The 14,259-nt window shown below is 40.8% G+C and overlaps 1 protein-coding gene across 2 annotated transcripts in view; it reads right to left on the bottom strand.

The window, feature by feature from the left end:
- Positions 1 to 14,259, bottom strand: part of ANK3 (ankyrin 3) — a gene marked incomplete at its 5' end in the record, with an annotated part of 290,725 nt that overhangs the window by 21,967 nt on the left and 254,499 nt on the right. The window contains 4 exons of one of the 2 annotated variants that reach the window (XM_082286215.1): positions 2,187 to 2,330; positions 3,337 to 3,468; positions 4,328 to 4,402; positions 5,040 to 12,725. In XM_082286215.1, coding sequence (XP_082142341.1) covers positions 2,187 to 2,330; positions 3,337 to 3,468; positions 4,328 to 4,402; positions 5,040 to 12,725 — 8,037 coding nt within the window. The remainder of the gene's footprint in view (positions 1 to 2,186; positions 2,331 to 3,336; positions 3,469 to 4,327; positions 4,403 to 5,039; positions 12,726 to 14,259) is intronic. The other variant, XM_082286216.1, reaches the window with a different exon arrangement.

The raw sequence follows: 14,259 nt of genomic DNA, 5'->3' as shown, positions 1-14,259 counted from the left end.
GATCTAAATACACAGCAGGATAAAAAACTAAAGTAAGGAAGTTAACGAAGGGATAAGAGAACAGAAACACAAGGGAGAGCTATATGAATATTTCAGGTACAGTGAAGTTATACGGGTGAGAGGACTGTGGTGAGTAAGGAGATCTTGGTGATCTTGAAGATTGAGGTGATCTTGGTGACATTGGTACAATCAGATACACTGATCAAATAAAGAGAAAAGAAAAATTGATGAAAACATGAAAAAAAAACCCCAACCCATACAAAAGGATTAAACTGAATACACACATTAAAAAATGGCAACAAAACCTTAAGTTTGCATTCTGGCAAATGAGGTTGGGCAGCCTAGGAAAGGCCAAAACACATGCTGTGGGGTACACTGCACATTGTGCTGCCTGCAGGGGGGTGCATCAACAGGGCTTGGCAGGGGGGTTGTTTCCTGAACCAGCCGAGAGAAAGGCAAAGGTGGTCTGGTCTTGGTGAGGAAAGGAAGCTTGAGGAAGGTTCAGAGAAGAGGAGAGACACAAAGCAACTGCAGAGAAGCGCTTTTTTCATAAAACATTGATGCTACTATTAAAAGGCGCAAGCAACATTTCAAGAGCAACTTTCTTAAAATGTCAACAGAAAACTATTTCTGTAGTGCAATGATTCAATGACCAGCAATGCTGCTCAATAATGGAGGTACACTGAGCTCATATGCTCTGAAGAAAAAAAAAAAAAAAAACCATACTAAAACACAGAGAAAGCCAAAACATAATTGAGCAAATTACAAAAACCAAAGGAAATGTTACTTACAAAAAAAAAAAAAAATCTTATTTAAGAAGTTATTTGTAATACAAGTGAGTAAAATCAAAGTAATAATCCAGTGCCTGTTATCTAACATTTAAAACAAGAAAAACCCAACATTTAGCATCTTCAATATACTGATAAGTAATAAGCATCCCTATGGAAATTTTGTTTTACAAGAAGAATTTCATTTATCCTTTAAATCTGACTCAAATTTAACCTTCACAATTCTGTTTTCAGTTGACACAGCTTCCATGTGAAAATTATTACACAATTTTTACCCATTAGCAGACTGAAAAAGACATTCACTCATGCACTAATAAAACATTTTCTTATTTTTCTACTGCCATTGTAGGAATGGTCCAAGTGAAAATCATAAAGCAACCGATGTTCACGGGTCTCAAAGAGGCTTGGTAGTGAATTGCACATTAATTTATTCCATGCAAATACTATGCACTTTTTTCCCCTTCTTCTTCCTTCTTTTTCTCCTGGAAGAATTTTTACTACTACATATCTAGACAGGAAGCCAAAGAATACACACATTTCCAGGTAAATTGTCAAGCATGCAATACCAAGTACATAAAAAATAGACATGGGCAAACCTCAAAGGACAACTGCTGCAGGAGAAAAGCTTGGTCTTGTCAACTGACACCGAGGCTGGTGGGAACAAGTTTACTCAGGCACACATTTGTGGGACTCTGGGCTTACTGTCTGAGATATTAATGTGCAACCTACATATCCCCATAAATGACTTGGATGCAGCACTTGAAGGTGTACTAAGGAAGTTTGCTGATGATACGGAATTGGGAGCAGCTGTGGACACCCTCCAAGGCAGGGAGGGCTGGGCAATCACCAATCACATGAAGTTTAACAACGACAAGTCCTGGGCTCTGCAGCTGGGATGGGGCAACCCTGGCTGTGTGTAGAGTCTGGGGAATGAGAGGCTGGAGAGCAGCCCCGTGGAAAGGGACCTGGGGGTCCTGGCCAGTGGGAAGTTGAATGTGAGTCAGCAGGAAGCTATGTCAGGGAAGGTTTAGGCTGGATATTAGGAAGAAGTTTTTCACCCAGAGGGTGGTCAGGCACTGGAACAGAGAAGCGGGCACAGCCCCAAGCCTGACAGAGAGTTCAAGAAGTGTTTGGACAATGCTCTCAGGCACATGGTGTGATTCCTGGGGTGTCCTGTGCAGGGCCAGGAGTCGGACTTGATGATCTTCACGGGTCCCTTCCAGCTGAGGATATTCTATGATTCTATTGTATCATGCTTTAGGAGAGGAAAACCCCTTCACACATTTAAAATTACTGTTTCTGTAGAACTTACAATCTTTCTTTAAAGTCTAGTTTATACAACATTATTGTATTATTGGACATGTCATTGAATTAAATATGACTACGGAATTCAATTACCATCAATGGGATCATGAAATACGTTATTTTCATCTGCAAAACTTCTGGTGCCTGAAATATTTCCATAATCAAATATTGGTCCTTCCAACAGGGTGACGATATCTATTCGATTAATTTTTGTCAATACAGAAGTTAAGGCATCAGCTGAAAAAAAAATAGAACACATCAGAAAAAGGTTCAGCATCGCAGAACTGTGTGATTGTTTTTCTCAGTTACATTCACATCGCATTACTTACAAATTGCGGGCATGTCCCAATGCCTTTGGTTCCAGCAAACCCCAGCACCTGTCTGAGCAGTCATTCAGCTGCCTACTTATTCAAGATATATATCTATTAAGAGTATACACACTCCCCAAGTATAATTGTATTACAACACAAAAGGCACAAAGAACAAGGTCAGATAGTTCTTGAAGAACGTATTTACTTACTACTGATAGAAAATATTCTTTTACTGGAGCGTAAAGGGAGTGTAAAAATCCTTCTACCATTCTGTTTTGAGGAACAACAGAATAGGCAGCCATGTAGGTAATAATGCATATAAGGCTATTCAGGCAGTACATCATGAAATCTCATTTACAATAATCCTGTTGTGAGAACACAGTAATACTGGAAATTACTTTTACAGTGAAAAAGATCAAAGGAGACTCAAATGGTGTGTAGGAGTTTGTGAATTAGAGAAGGGTAGCAACACCACTGACCCCACACAAAAATCAACCTCTCTCCTTCAGTCTGAGCAATTCAAGTGAAATCCACAGATAAACCCAGAAGTATCAGCCCAGAATCATCACTCCTTACAGGAAGAAGTTTAGTCTTTTCCTATGGCCTGCAATACTGTGAGACTACCTAAATTTTCCAGGAAGTCATTTTCCATGTTTCACATTCCTTGCTATTGGAAATTTTCCCTTTTATTTTCTTTACTAGAGTTTAGGTTCACTACTCGTCCCATCAATTATGGATTTGGAGAATGGATCATTTCCTTCTGCATACAGAGCAAATAAATATGACATATTTCCAACACCTGGTAAAAATATAACTGAAACTTCTTTTTTCATTAATGGTTTGTGAAGGACACTCACAATGTTTTCTTCAACTTGGCAACAGATGCAATGAGCTAAAACTCATAAACAACAGAAGTAACTACTTGAACTTACTTGTAGCATTTTTCCCATCTCTGGTAACCCATTTTTTTAATAACATGAAGCTTTGAGCAATAAGAGAATTTGGGTTTTCTACTCGGATTTGATTTATTTCATCCACAGAGAAATTCAGTTCTCTTGCCAGTTCTACAAAGACAAAAAAAAGCAAACAAGAAAAGAAAAGAAACCCCAAAACACCAAAGCAAGCACAAATCTCTCAGTTGTCTTGTCAAGCTTAAAAATACTACCTTTCATAGGTCACAGAGACGCCAACCAAACTGCCTGACACAAACTTTACAGATAACAATGAACATGGCATTAAATCCCCATGCTTTAATTTCCTAAGGCATCATTTTGAATTTCCATCCTCCCTGGGAGCGATTATCACACTTATGCTCAGTAAGCCACTTAAGCATGATGACCCTGGAGACTGCCTCATCAGTGCTAATTTATAAACTCTGTTTATTTCCACTGATTGTTATTCCCCTGGGAGCACCCTGTGCAGCTCAGCACTGGTGCTGTCATCACCTGAGCCTGGGCAGAGTTGGCTGCTGCAGCTGTGAGCCCAGGAAGGGCAGCTCTGCCCACCAACATATGGAGCTATGGATGGGCACACAGTTAGAGAACACCTCCAACTCTGACTTGCTGGGGCACTGCTGGGCCCCCTGCAACCAGGGCTTGGGGGAAACTGCTGTCCAGGATCTGCAGATACTCCAGAGGCAGCCCTGAGCCTGAGCAGGTAGAGCTTCTCAGCTCCTTGGGGGAACATGTTGAGAGGAGAGCCATTTAGCTATTTTTCCTGTGAGTTTCTCTTTGATTTCTTGCAAGATCAAGGAATAATTTCCCATTAGGCATCTTTGCCCAGCAATACATTGCATGTTTTGGGAAGCTGGCCTGGCTGTGAATTTGGGAGAGCCTGATGCAGTCTTGCTGCATCTTTTGGTAAAAGAATACCTAAAAATGCAATAGCAGGGAGGGATTTCAATATTAAAGCAGAAAAGCTTACCTGTCCAGCTAAGTCCTAGGTGATCAGCTACAATTGCCATCCTTATATCTGTCCGTTCACATGGACTCTGTGGACCTGTGATTTACAATTTCTCAATTAAAAAGGTTTTGCACAGAAAACCACAATACCGGATAATAGTTTGTTATAAATAATAGCTTTAATTGACTAAGTTGACAGTGCTTATATTGTTTACTAGAATGGTTGTGTGACCTAATAACCTACAAAACAAAATTTTTTCACAGCTTTTAGATTTTCACCTGTGTAAAGCCAAAATGTAAAACTACATGATGTCGTGTAATGAAACCAAACATGCTGACAATCTAACTGTTAGACTGTAGACAAGTTGTTCAATTACTGGTGAAAACCACCAAGGCCAGATATTGCCTATTTTCTCTACTTCGACAGAACAAATTTGCTGTCACAAAAGACATCTTTCAATTTCTGAGTTACATCAATTTCTGAGTTACATGAATGTCTTTGGCATGCTTCACTAGCTTTCTACAGTACAGAATTTGTTTGAAGGAAGAAAAAAGAGAATAAGACGGCACATACAGATGACAATGACAGAATGAAAACTACAGTTAAGTCACTCCACAGGCAATCACAACAGTTCATGCACTAGGATCAACAAGTTGAAAGTTTTACAAACTAGGCTTGATCTCCACGAGGTGAGCCATGAGAGCTCCAGAAACCTGACTGCCTTCATTCTCACCAGTCCTCTTACTCCTCCTCCTCTCACTGTCGGCCTTTTCAATCTTTGATTTTATAGATGCTGCCTCTGTTCTCATGTCTCTAGCAGACTTCGGTGTAATGGAAGGCTGGTAAACTTGAGTAGCTTCTGATAAGGACGTGTTCCTTGATGTACTGTCTTCTTCATCATCAGAGACCTCTGACTGCATCTTTTTCTCTTCATCAGAAAGACGATCCACAAGCTTTAATGTCTCACCACTAATTCCCTTAAAATATTCAATAGAATGTTTACATACCTCCCTAAGCTGATTTTTCTTTACTTTAACTGTTGTCATGGTGACGGAGGTAGATCTTACCTTTACCGGTAATTTAGAAGGAAGTTGTTTTGGTTTTTCTTTCTCTACCTGCTCTTGTTTTGGCAGGGCTGGAGTTCTTCTAGCTAGATTACTCCTATGTGTATTTTTTACAGGAATCCTAGACCTTGCTTCTAGACAGGGAGAAGAATTATTTTGTTTTGCTTTGTCAGGCTTACTAGCCTCTCTCACTTTACTCCCTGTATTGCTTTGGAGATTATTTTGTGAAAAGACTTGTTTTACTGAGCTGGCCTTTACAGGAAGCTTTGATTTTCCTCTAGCCCCTACCAACTCTGTTGACTTTTGCTGCTCTCCATGTGGTTTTTGCTTATCTCTTACTCTTTGTCCTTGTGTTGTCCCTGTACCTTTTCCTGAAGTGCTTTTCGCTTGATTAGCTTTCTGGAGGGAACATTTCGGTTCCAAATGTTCTTTTAGCACTACATTACAGGTAATATCATCTGTAGGGACTGCAGATGAATCCAAATTGTTGTTGTTATTAAAATTATCTTTTGGAAAATCTGTGTTTTCTGTTTGCCTACAGCTCGTCTGGCTAGAAGCTGAACTCGCAATCACTGCTACAGTTTCATTTTCTAATCCCTGACCACTTGGCATCACAGCTTCTATCTTATCTGTCACTTCGCCAGGGCCATCTTTCTTCAGAGTCATGGTGGAAGCAGAAATTCCCATTTTAATTGGTGTGCGCAATTTGGGATCAACTTTGGAAGCGTTTACTGCTGCCGATGATTTCTCCAGTGAGTTACTACCAAGTGTTTGTTCCATGCAATCTCCACTGGCCTGGTTGCCGGGCTTATTTTCAACTGCTGTTGTTTCTACTGGTCTCTCTAGGTTTGTTTCTACAGTGCTGTCCCCTGCCTGTGGCTGTGTGATGGCAGTGACTGTACTTTTATCCCCTTCCCCCTTGTCCCCTGACTTCCCTTCAGAAGTATGCTCACCAATCTGAAAAAATTGGAGTCTTTCTTCAACAAAATCCCTCTTGCTCATGTCAATTGCACCACTGCGAGTCATCTCAAACATCTTCCCCTCATGAAATGGGAAGGGGTTGGGCTCGCTAGTTGGCGTACTCTCATCTGTTGGAGTTCTGGCTGGAGTTGTGTCAGGTGTTGTTGCTTGAGATCTGTCTTCCACTGCCAGACCAAATGCCTTAGCCTCATCATCCCTTGATTTAGTCTCAAACACTTCATCGTCACCTCGGTTATTGGACCACGGGTCAAAATCTAGACTCTTGGTGGCCACAGTTTTGAAAGGTGTTGCAAATTCTTCGTCTACTTTGTAACTGAAATACGAGTCAGGAAATACAGTCCTGTCAGGGTGTCTGCCTTCCAAAGAGAAAAACTGTGCCCCTGACTTCTTATCGCTCTTATCTCCAGCTTTGTCAGAAGATGGACCTTTTGAAGGTGTCTTGTCTTCTTCAGGGCCTACCTTGCCTTCCTCCTCAATGACTTCAAGCTTACTCTGGCTAAAGCAGCGATCAGTCTGCTTTAGAATGCCTTCTGTAGTCCATACGTCCTTTTTGGTTTCAACTGCCGGACCTGCAAGTTTAGAATCACTCTCAGTTAAACCATCATCTTCATCTTGCAAATCATAACCGTCAAGAGAGTCAATCTCTGTCGCATCAGTATCATGGGAGAATTCTGCAGTGGTTGCTATGGAACACTCTGTGACAGACTGGTCATTGTTACTCCCATTTTGCACTACATCATTCTGGGGTGAATCAAGCCCAGTGTCAAACTCATTGGGTTTCCCAGAAGTGGGATGTCCTAACTCTTTCTGTTTCTCAATCTTTTCAGGGGCTTTGGGTTTTGAGGTTTCCTTCTGGTCATCTTCCAGCTCCTTCAGTTTGAACGTGTACTTTTTAAGTGGAACAGGTTGATAGAGGGATTCATCATCACTGGAGTCACTGACATCTGCTCCCGGTGGCACAGGAGATGGTGGCTGTACTCTGATGACAGGCTCAGCCAGTTGGCATTTGTCATGTTCATCTTGCAAGTTCACTTCAGTCATCTCCATTTCACTCTCAGTGGAATAATGAGGCTTCTTTTCTGACTCGCCTTGATCTGCATCCAGTGGTGGAGGAGGAGGGAATTCAATATAGGCAACTCTGTTACCTTTGGGTCTTTTGTTAGAGTCCTTATTTATAAGATTGGGTACCACTTTGTCAATCTGTGGTTCCTCAACCTCTGCCTGTTTCACAGAGGTTGACTTAGCCTCTGCTTCCTCCTCTGACTCCTCAGATACCTCGGGTATAGGGCTGGGCTTGCCTGGGATGTAAGCTATTAGTGAGTCAGGTGTTTTAGATGTAAACTCGTAACTCACTTCCTCTGAACTCGGTGTTTCTGGTGTTAAAGGGCTTTTACCAGAGCTGTCTATAAAGGACACTTGTTCTAGTGTGTCATCTTCTGGACTACCTTGTGGAGAAGGAGGTTGTTTTTGCTGTCTAGCTGTGTAAAATGTCCCCCTCGTCTCTTGTACTGTCTTACTCTCCTGACTGACAATTTTTTTAATACTTCCTTGTTGCACCTCTTTCTCATATTGCTTTCCTACCTGAACAAAACTGACATAAACAGGTAAGGTCTTAATTTCTTTTACTCCCTCAGTGCTTACTAGCGGTGCAACTTTATCCAAGTAATCACTGGCACCGGGGTCAACTACATCACTTGAAGGGAATTCCTTTCCTGGGCTACATTCTAAAGAATCTGGTGATTTGCTAGGGGATAGCTCTGCTTCCTCAGCAGGAGGACTTAGACCTACTGAGCTCTGCTGCTTGGTAACTTTTCTGATTTCTGAATGCTTTATTTTTTCATCTTCCACATAATCAATCTGTCTTTCAACTTTCTCCTGAATCACAGCTGATTGGGATACTTTAGCTGAAAGTTCATAGACACCATCAAGCATGGTTCTCTTCTCCTCAACAATTCTGACTGGAATATGGGACACAGCAATTTCTTCTTTCCTTTTGGATATTTTATCAGCCACTTCACCATTACGTTCCCCCTCCCTGACAACAAATTCTCTGTATAAAACCCTTTTTGAGGGAGATTTTACAGTCAGTTCCTTCACTTCTTCTGAATGAATTCCATTTGAGGCCACTTTGTGCTCTGTCACAGTGATAAATTCACTTTTTTGGTCAGTTTTAGATTCAGCATGATCAACGTGGTTTTCTTTTACTGTATCTGGAACCAGCACATGTGAAAGCTTTTCCTTCTGTGTTTTATGGTTAGAAGTTCCAGGACTTTCCCACGTCCTATAGATTTTTTTGTCCCAGTGTCCCTTTGTCGTTGCATCTGAGCCATATGCCAGGTCTTTTGCCCGTGGTTCTGAAAAGCATTCTGGCACGACTTTCCTCATCTCAGCTCTTTGTTTTTGTGCATCTGAATCACGAAAGTCTTCGACAGCTTTCCCTTTACCTGGAACAAGGTCTTCCTGTATTTTCACCTCTTCCTGTAAAGCTGTGCTCACATCAATGACCTCTACTTGCTTTGCGTGTTTCTCTCTTGAATAGGACTGATACACTGGTAACTTACTTTCTTGCAATTTTTTTACTGGAATTTTGGACTGACCATCCAGCTTTTTTTCTTCTTGAGTTACGTCCTTACTCCTGGGACTTATACCTTGTTCAAATTTGAGCCTAATGGAACTGAGCTTTGATTGCTTCAGCTGAAATCCAGTCTCAGGTACTCCAGTCTGCTGAGCACTTCCTTTGTGTTCCATAGTTCGTTTAGAGTCCTCTGCAGGTTGCACATATATCCTTTTTTCAGGACTGCTGGGCAAACTGGATGCTTTTCTTTCATCCACCTTGGGAAAGCACTTCCCATCATGTGCATACTGCTTCACCTTACTCCATTCATCCCCAGATGAAGGCAATTCAGAGAGCAGAACTTTCTCAGGGCTGCTGCTGGCAGAGCTCTGGCTAGAATGTATTTCCTTGCCATTTTTTTTATGCTGCTTTTTCTCTGGAGACTGTAGCTCATCATTCAACTTCTCTGTTTTATCCCGAAAAAACTGGGATACTTCAGTCAGTTTTTCTTCTGCCTCTTTAACAGTCCTGTCCACCCTGTCTTCATATATCAACTTTTCTCTACCTCTGTCTAATCTGTCCTCAGTAAAGCGCATCCACATCGCATGTTTGGGACTACTAACATCTCCAGTGTAGTGTAACACTGTCACTTTATCATAATGATCCTCCTTAGACATTTTACCTACACCATTTTCAGACACATCTTTATAGATTTTGGAGAGAATCTCTTTTTTGGGGGCAGTAGCTACTTTTTCTCTGCATCGTTTATCAGTCCCCTGTAACTCTGCACTAAGGGGTAGAGCATGGTCAGTAACTGACTCCTCAGTATCAGAATGAGACACATCTAGCTTTTCTGAAAGAAGCATTTTCTCAGCAAACCTGTAAGACTCCCCTCTTAGTTCTGACAACTCATCATCATGGTATTCTACTGAGTGCTGACTCAAAAGCTTCAGTGTTTTGTAAGAGTCATCAGACATGAGTTGAGCAGAACTAGGGCGACTGTCTTCTTCCTGGGACACAGGAGTGTTAACTCTAGAGGATTCCAGATAAGAAGGAAGTGACTCTTCGGCCGTGAGCTCCTCTTCTTCTTGCTGACCTTGTTCGTCTGAACAAGGAAAAGCATCATGTTTTTCCAACTCTTTTAAGTTAATATCTCCCCGAGGTAAGTCTTTCTGATACACATACATTTCTTTTTCTGGATGCTTTTTTGTTTCTCTAATAATGACTTCAGTAGGTTCAGCCTGATTACCTTGTTCAATATGGACCTCTATTATTCGCTCCAGTTTGGGTTTCATTTTGCTGTCCTTCTCTGCATGTTGTGGTGAAGTTTCAGCAGACTTGCTAACATCGGACGTTACTGATGATTTATGTTCAAACAGACCTGCCAGTTCTTTGGAAGGGTCACGTCCAGACTGAAAGGCTTTCATTATGTCATGAACAGACATTGTTTCCTCGATTCTTTCAGAGGTACTTTCCGTGCATGGAGGTTTATGATAAACCATCCTAGTTGTTGTAGTGATATGAGTTTCTTCTTTTACTCGGACACCTTTACTAAGGATGCACTTATGGTCATCTTCTTCACTGCTGCTGGCTTTCATTTGAAAAGCTTTAACCTTCTCTTTAATAGACCCAGAAGGTTTTTGCTCCAGCTCCATAAACGTTGGGGTAGGTTTTGAGGCCGGTAGTTCCTCTGCCTTCTGCTCTGGAATATCTTCCGAAGATGGTTCGTAGCTGCGGATGACATGAACTACTTCAGTTCTAGTTTCTGTAATGACGGGAGGGATGGGCACATCATGGAAAAGCGGTTTTGGCCCTGTGCTTTCAGCACTTTGTGGGGCAGAAGGTGTCTTTTCACTTCTCGTTTCAAAGCCACTGTCAGACAAGGGACTTTTATCTTGATCATGTTGAGAAAAGTCATCTGGAGACTCTAAAATAGTGTCTGTTCCAAAAAAGGAGTCTGCAATTTTACATAACTCCTTTTCCGATGTTGAAGGCCTCATGGAGGCTGGAGGCATTTTAAGTTTATGTTCCTGCAAAGCGATGGCTGGTTTTAAAATGCGCTTTTGTCTCTCTTCACCTTCTTTTTTCCCCTCTTCAAACTTGTACTTTATGTTTGTTAATGAACTGCTACCGATATCATTTGCTAAGTAATCAATAACTTTTGACAAGCTATAATCCTTTTCCGACATGGTTTTAGTTTTAATCTGGACCTTCTCTGGAACAGATATAGGAGGGCTTGTCAAAGCTTGCTGTCTCGCTTCATCAATCTCCTCTGTACTGAACTCTACCCAGTCATCCTCAGACAGGTGTCCTTGATCACTTTTGGATACTTTAGCCGACCCTTTACTTTCTAAACACACATCTTTTTTCAGAATCTCACTAACTTTTACTAAGTCCTCTTTTACTTTCTCAACAATTTTAAAGGGCTCTTCATCATCAATTCTACCCTCTTTTGGTATGTCAGGTTGGAACGGTTTTTCCTCTGCGACATCTGTCTGCAATATCGCAGTCATTCTTATCAGATCCTCTTTCATTTCAGCAACATCTTTCAGTATCTCCTGACTGGAGGATAAGGAAGATGGTGTGGACAATTTGAGAGCAGAGGGTGTTAAAAACAAGGATGATTTTATTGGAGATGAAGTTCGAGTAAAGGTAGGCTGTGTGCGTGCCTCTGTAGTCAATGTTTTAATAGGTGACAGTAACGCAGCGGCTGATTTTGTAAGTGAAGACGACTCTGGGAGCTTCTTTAATGCTGGTTCAGACAAAACATTGACTACAGAATATACCGGCACTGTTATTGTTGATGAAGTTACTGATGAGGTAGTTGCAGATATTGACCCAAGGGCTGTGTACAAAGCACCTGCAGGAGGAGTTCTCATTGACTGGAAAGCTGATGGTGCTGAAGACACAAATGACCTGAGTGGAGAAAATGACATTGTTGTAGCTGTTGAAAACACTCTCTCAGCCGTGTCAGCAACTGCGTTAGCAGCACAAGTTGCAGAATGTGCAGCTGCAGTGATCTTGTCTTGAAAAACAGCTGCAGCTTTGGATCCATTTATTAAGTTGGCAGAAGATGGGTATTTCAGAGGTGACACAGACCCATTAAGCAATGGTACATCTGTGTGCCCAGCTACATGTTTTGCTGGTGACGAGAGAGACGAGGCCATCATGACTTTAGTGGATGAAACAGCATCAACTGCTGACTTAGCAGGTGACACCACTGACTTTAGAGGGGACGATAAAAGTGAAGATGCTGATGTGATGACCGATTTAAGTGGCAAGCTCGAAGAGTACATGTTAATGTTGGATTTGGGGGATGCTGGAGGCGTCATGGTTATGGACGATCTCTCCAAGAGAGATCCTGCTGTCGTCACTGGAGATGTCCGAGAGGGGAATGTGGTAGTGGAGGCCAGCCCTTTGAGACCGGCAGCTTCCGTGACTGCGGGAGCTCTGACGAAAGCGCCTGAAGTAACCTGCATGTTGTAGGGAGGCTGCGAGACCACAGTTTTTATTGGCGAAGAGATTGTCCGAAACGATCTAATTGGAGATGCTACATCACTAACAGATTTAACTGAAGATGTGGTAGAAGCTCCTAACGTGGATTTGATTGGAGAAGTAGAAGAAACAGACCATATTGATTTTAATGGGGAAGCTGTAGGAGTGTTAGAGGAAGAGCTTGATAAGGAAGTGAAGCCTGATTTGGTTTGCCCAGGCACTGTAATTGGAGCTGTTGTCCATGACTGATATGGCCGTGTTGAAAAGAATGGCTTGTATGAGTAAGTAGCAGGTAGGGATCTTGTTGCTCCTGCACTCCGTTCAACTGTTTCTTAAATTGTTAAATTAAAATCAAACATAAAAATCAACAAAAATGGTTGAAAAACAGAGAGACCAGAGAAGAAAATTGGTCAGTAAACGTTGTAATATTACAAAAAGCAAGTACAATTGTTTGCATGAGTTGGGATGAAGGAGGCAAAAGAAGATTTAAAAAAGGAAAGAAAAAAATTAGGAACGAGCCATATACTGGTAACTTGTCCAAACCAAAAAGCAACTTGAAATGAAAGACAGAAAGCACATAGCAACCAAAACTGCAAACAATGGGGAACAGAAAACACACAAAAGGAATCCATAAGGTAAAAATAAAGCCACATCAAAATTTCTTCTCTTACTTCCTATTGACTTTCTGATGTGCTACTTCTGAAATATTCATATCAGCTTTATTTTGCCTGTTTAGGTATGTCTCTGCTTTGTGCAACTATTAGAATTATCCGTTTAATAATTTCTACTGTTGTTCTGTTCAGATTTGAACCTATACAAAAATATAAACTTGCGTAAAATGACATTATGTAGCTCAAATCTTTTTTTAAACCACTTCAGAACTATTTCATGCAGAACCCAAAATTCCTTTAAGTGACAGGCAATTGATGTGCAAACTGTGAAGCAACTGGAATAAATTCAAATCTATATCTTCCATGCACAATTCGGATATGCTTCACACTCACAAAGCCAATAAGAGCAAGAGCTTTTCTGAGTCAATATTTAAAAAAAAAAAAGAAAAAGAAGAAAGAAAGAAAGGAACATATGCATTTTTTTTCCCTCATGCAATATTCCTTTTGTTTGGTAAAAATTAAAGTAAAACTTTTCATGAAATGATTTTAAGAAGCATATGTCATAAACAAAATACGGCAAGTATGATGTATGATAGTTGTGAGCAGGCAAAGCAACTGAATCAGTTTTTATTCATGCACAAATGTCATGTCAGAACGAGCACACAGATTAATACATTTTGTAGGGTGTATTAAGAACAAATACGTAAACCTTACAAAATCATTTCACAAGAGGTCATTAAAAGAAGAGTACACTTTTTCTACAAGATGTAGTGTCTTGGTACCTTTTGAGGAGATTTCTTGTATCAGCTCAAAGACAGACCTGTTCAACTTTACAGTTCTCAAAAGGTAACATTAGAAAAGCAGTCAAAGAAAAATAGATTATGAAATAAATTCCTGGCAAGGACAAACCTGTTAAATGTTATTATCCCCCAGAACTCTCAGCTCATTCATAGGCATTTTGAACAGAATCATCATCAACCACATTTTGCATCACAGGAGGCATTGATGTCAGAAAGTATTTCTGGGAATCCCATTACACAAACATATCCTCTGATACAGCAATAACATTCAGAGAGTTGACATTGAAAGCAACTTTGAGGACTTTTTTTTTTCTTTGAAGTTGGAATTAGAAATGGAGCTAAAATATCCAAAGAATTTATTCAACATACCTTACCCTCAAGTAACACTAATAATTTGTCAAACCTGCTTGATCTGTCTTATAGACAGATGGTAATTCACAGTGAAAGA

Source organism: Coloeus monedula (assembly GCF_965178545.1).
Source record: "Coloeus monedula genome assembly, chromosome: 8".
NCBI lineage: Eukaryota > Metazoa > Chordata > Aves > Passeriformes > Corvidae > Coloeus > Coloeus monedula.
This window is presented reverse-complemented; position numbering and strand designations above follow the sequence as displayed.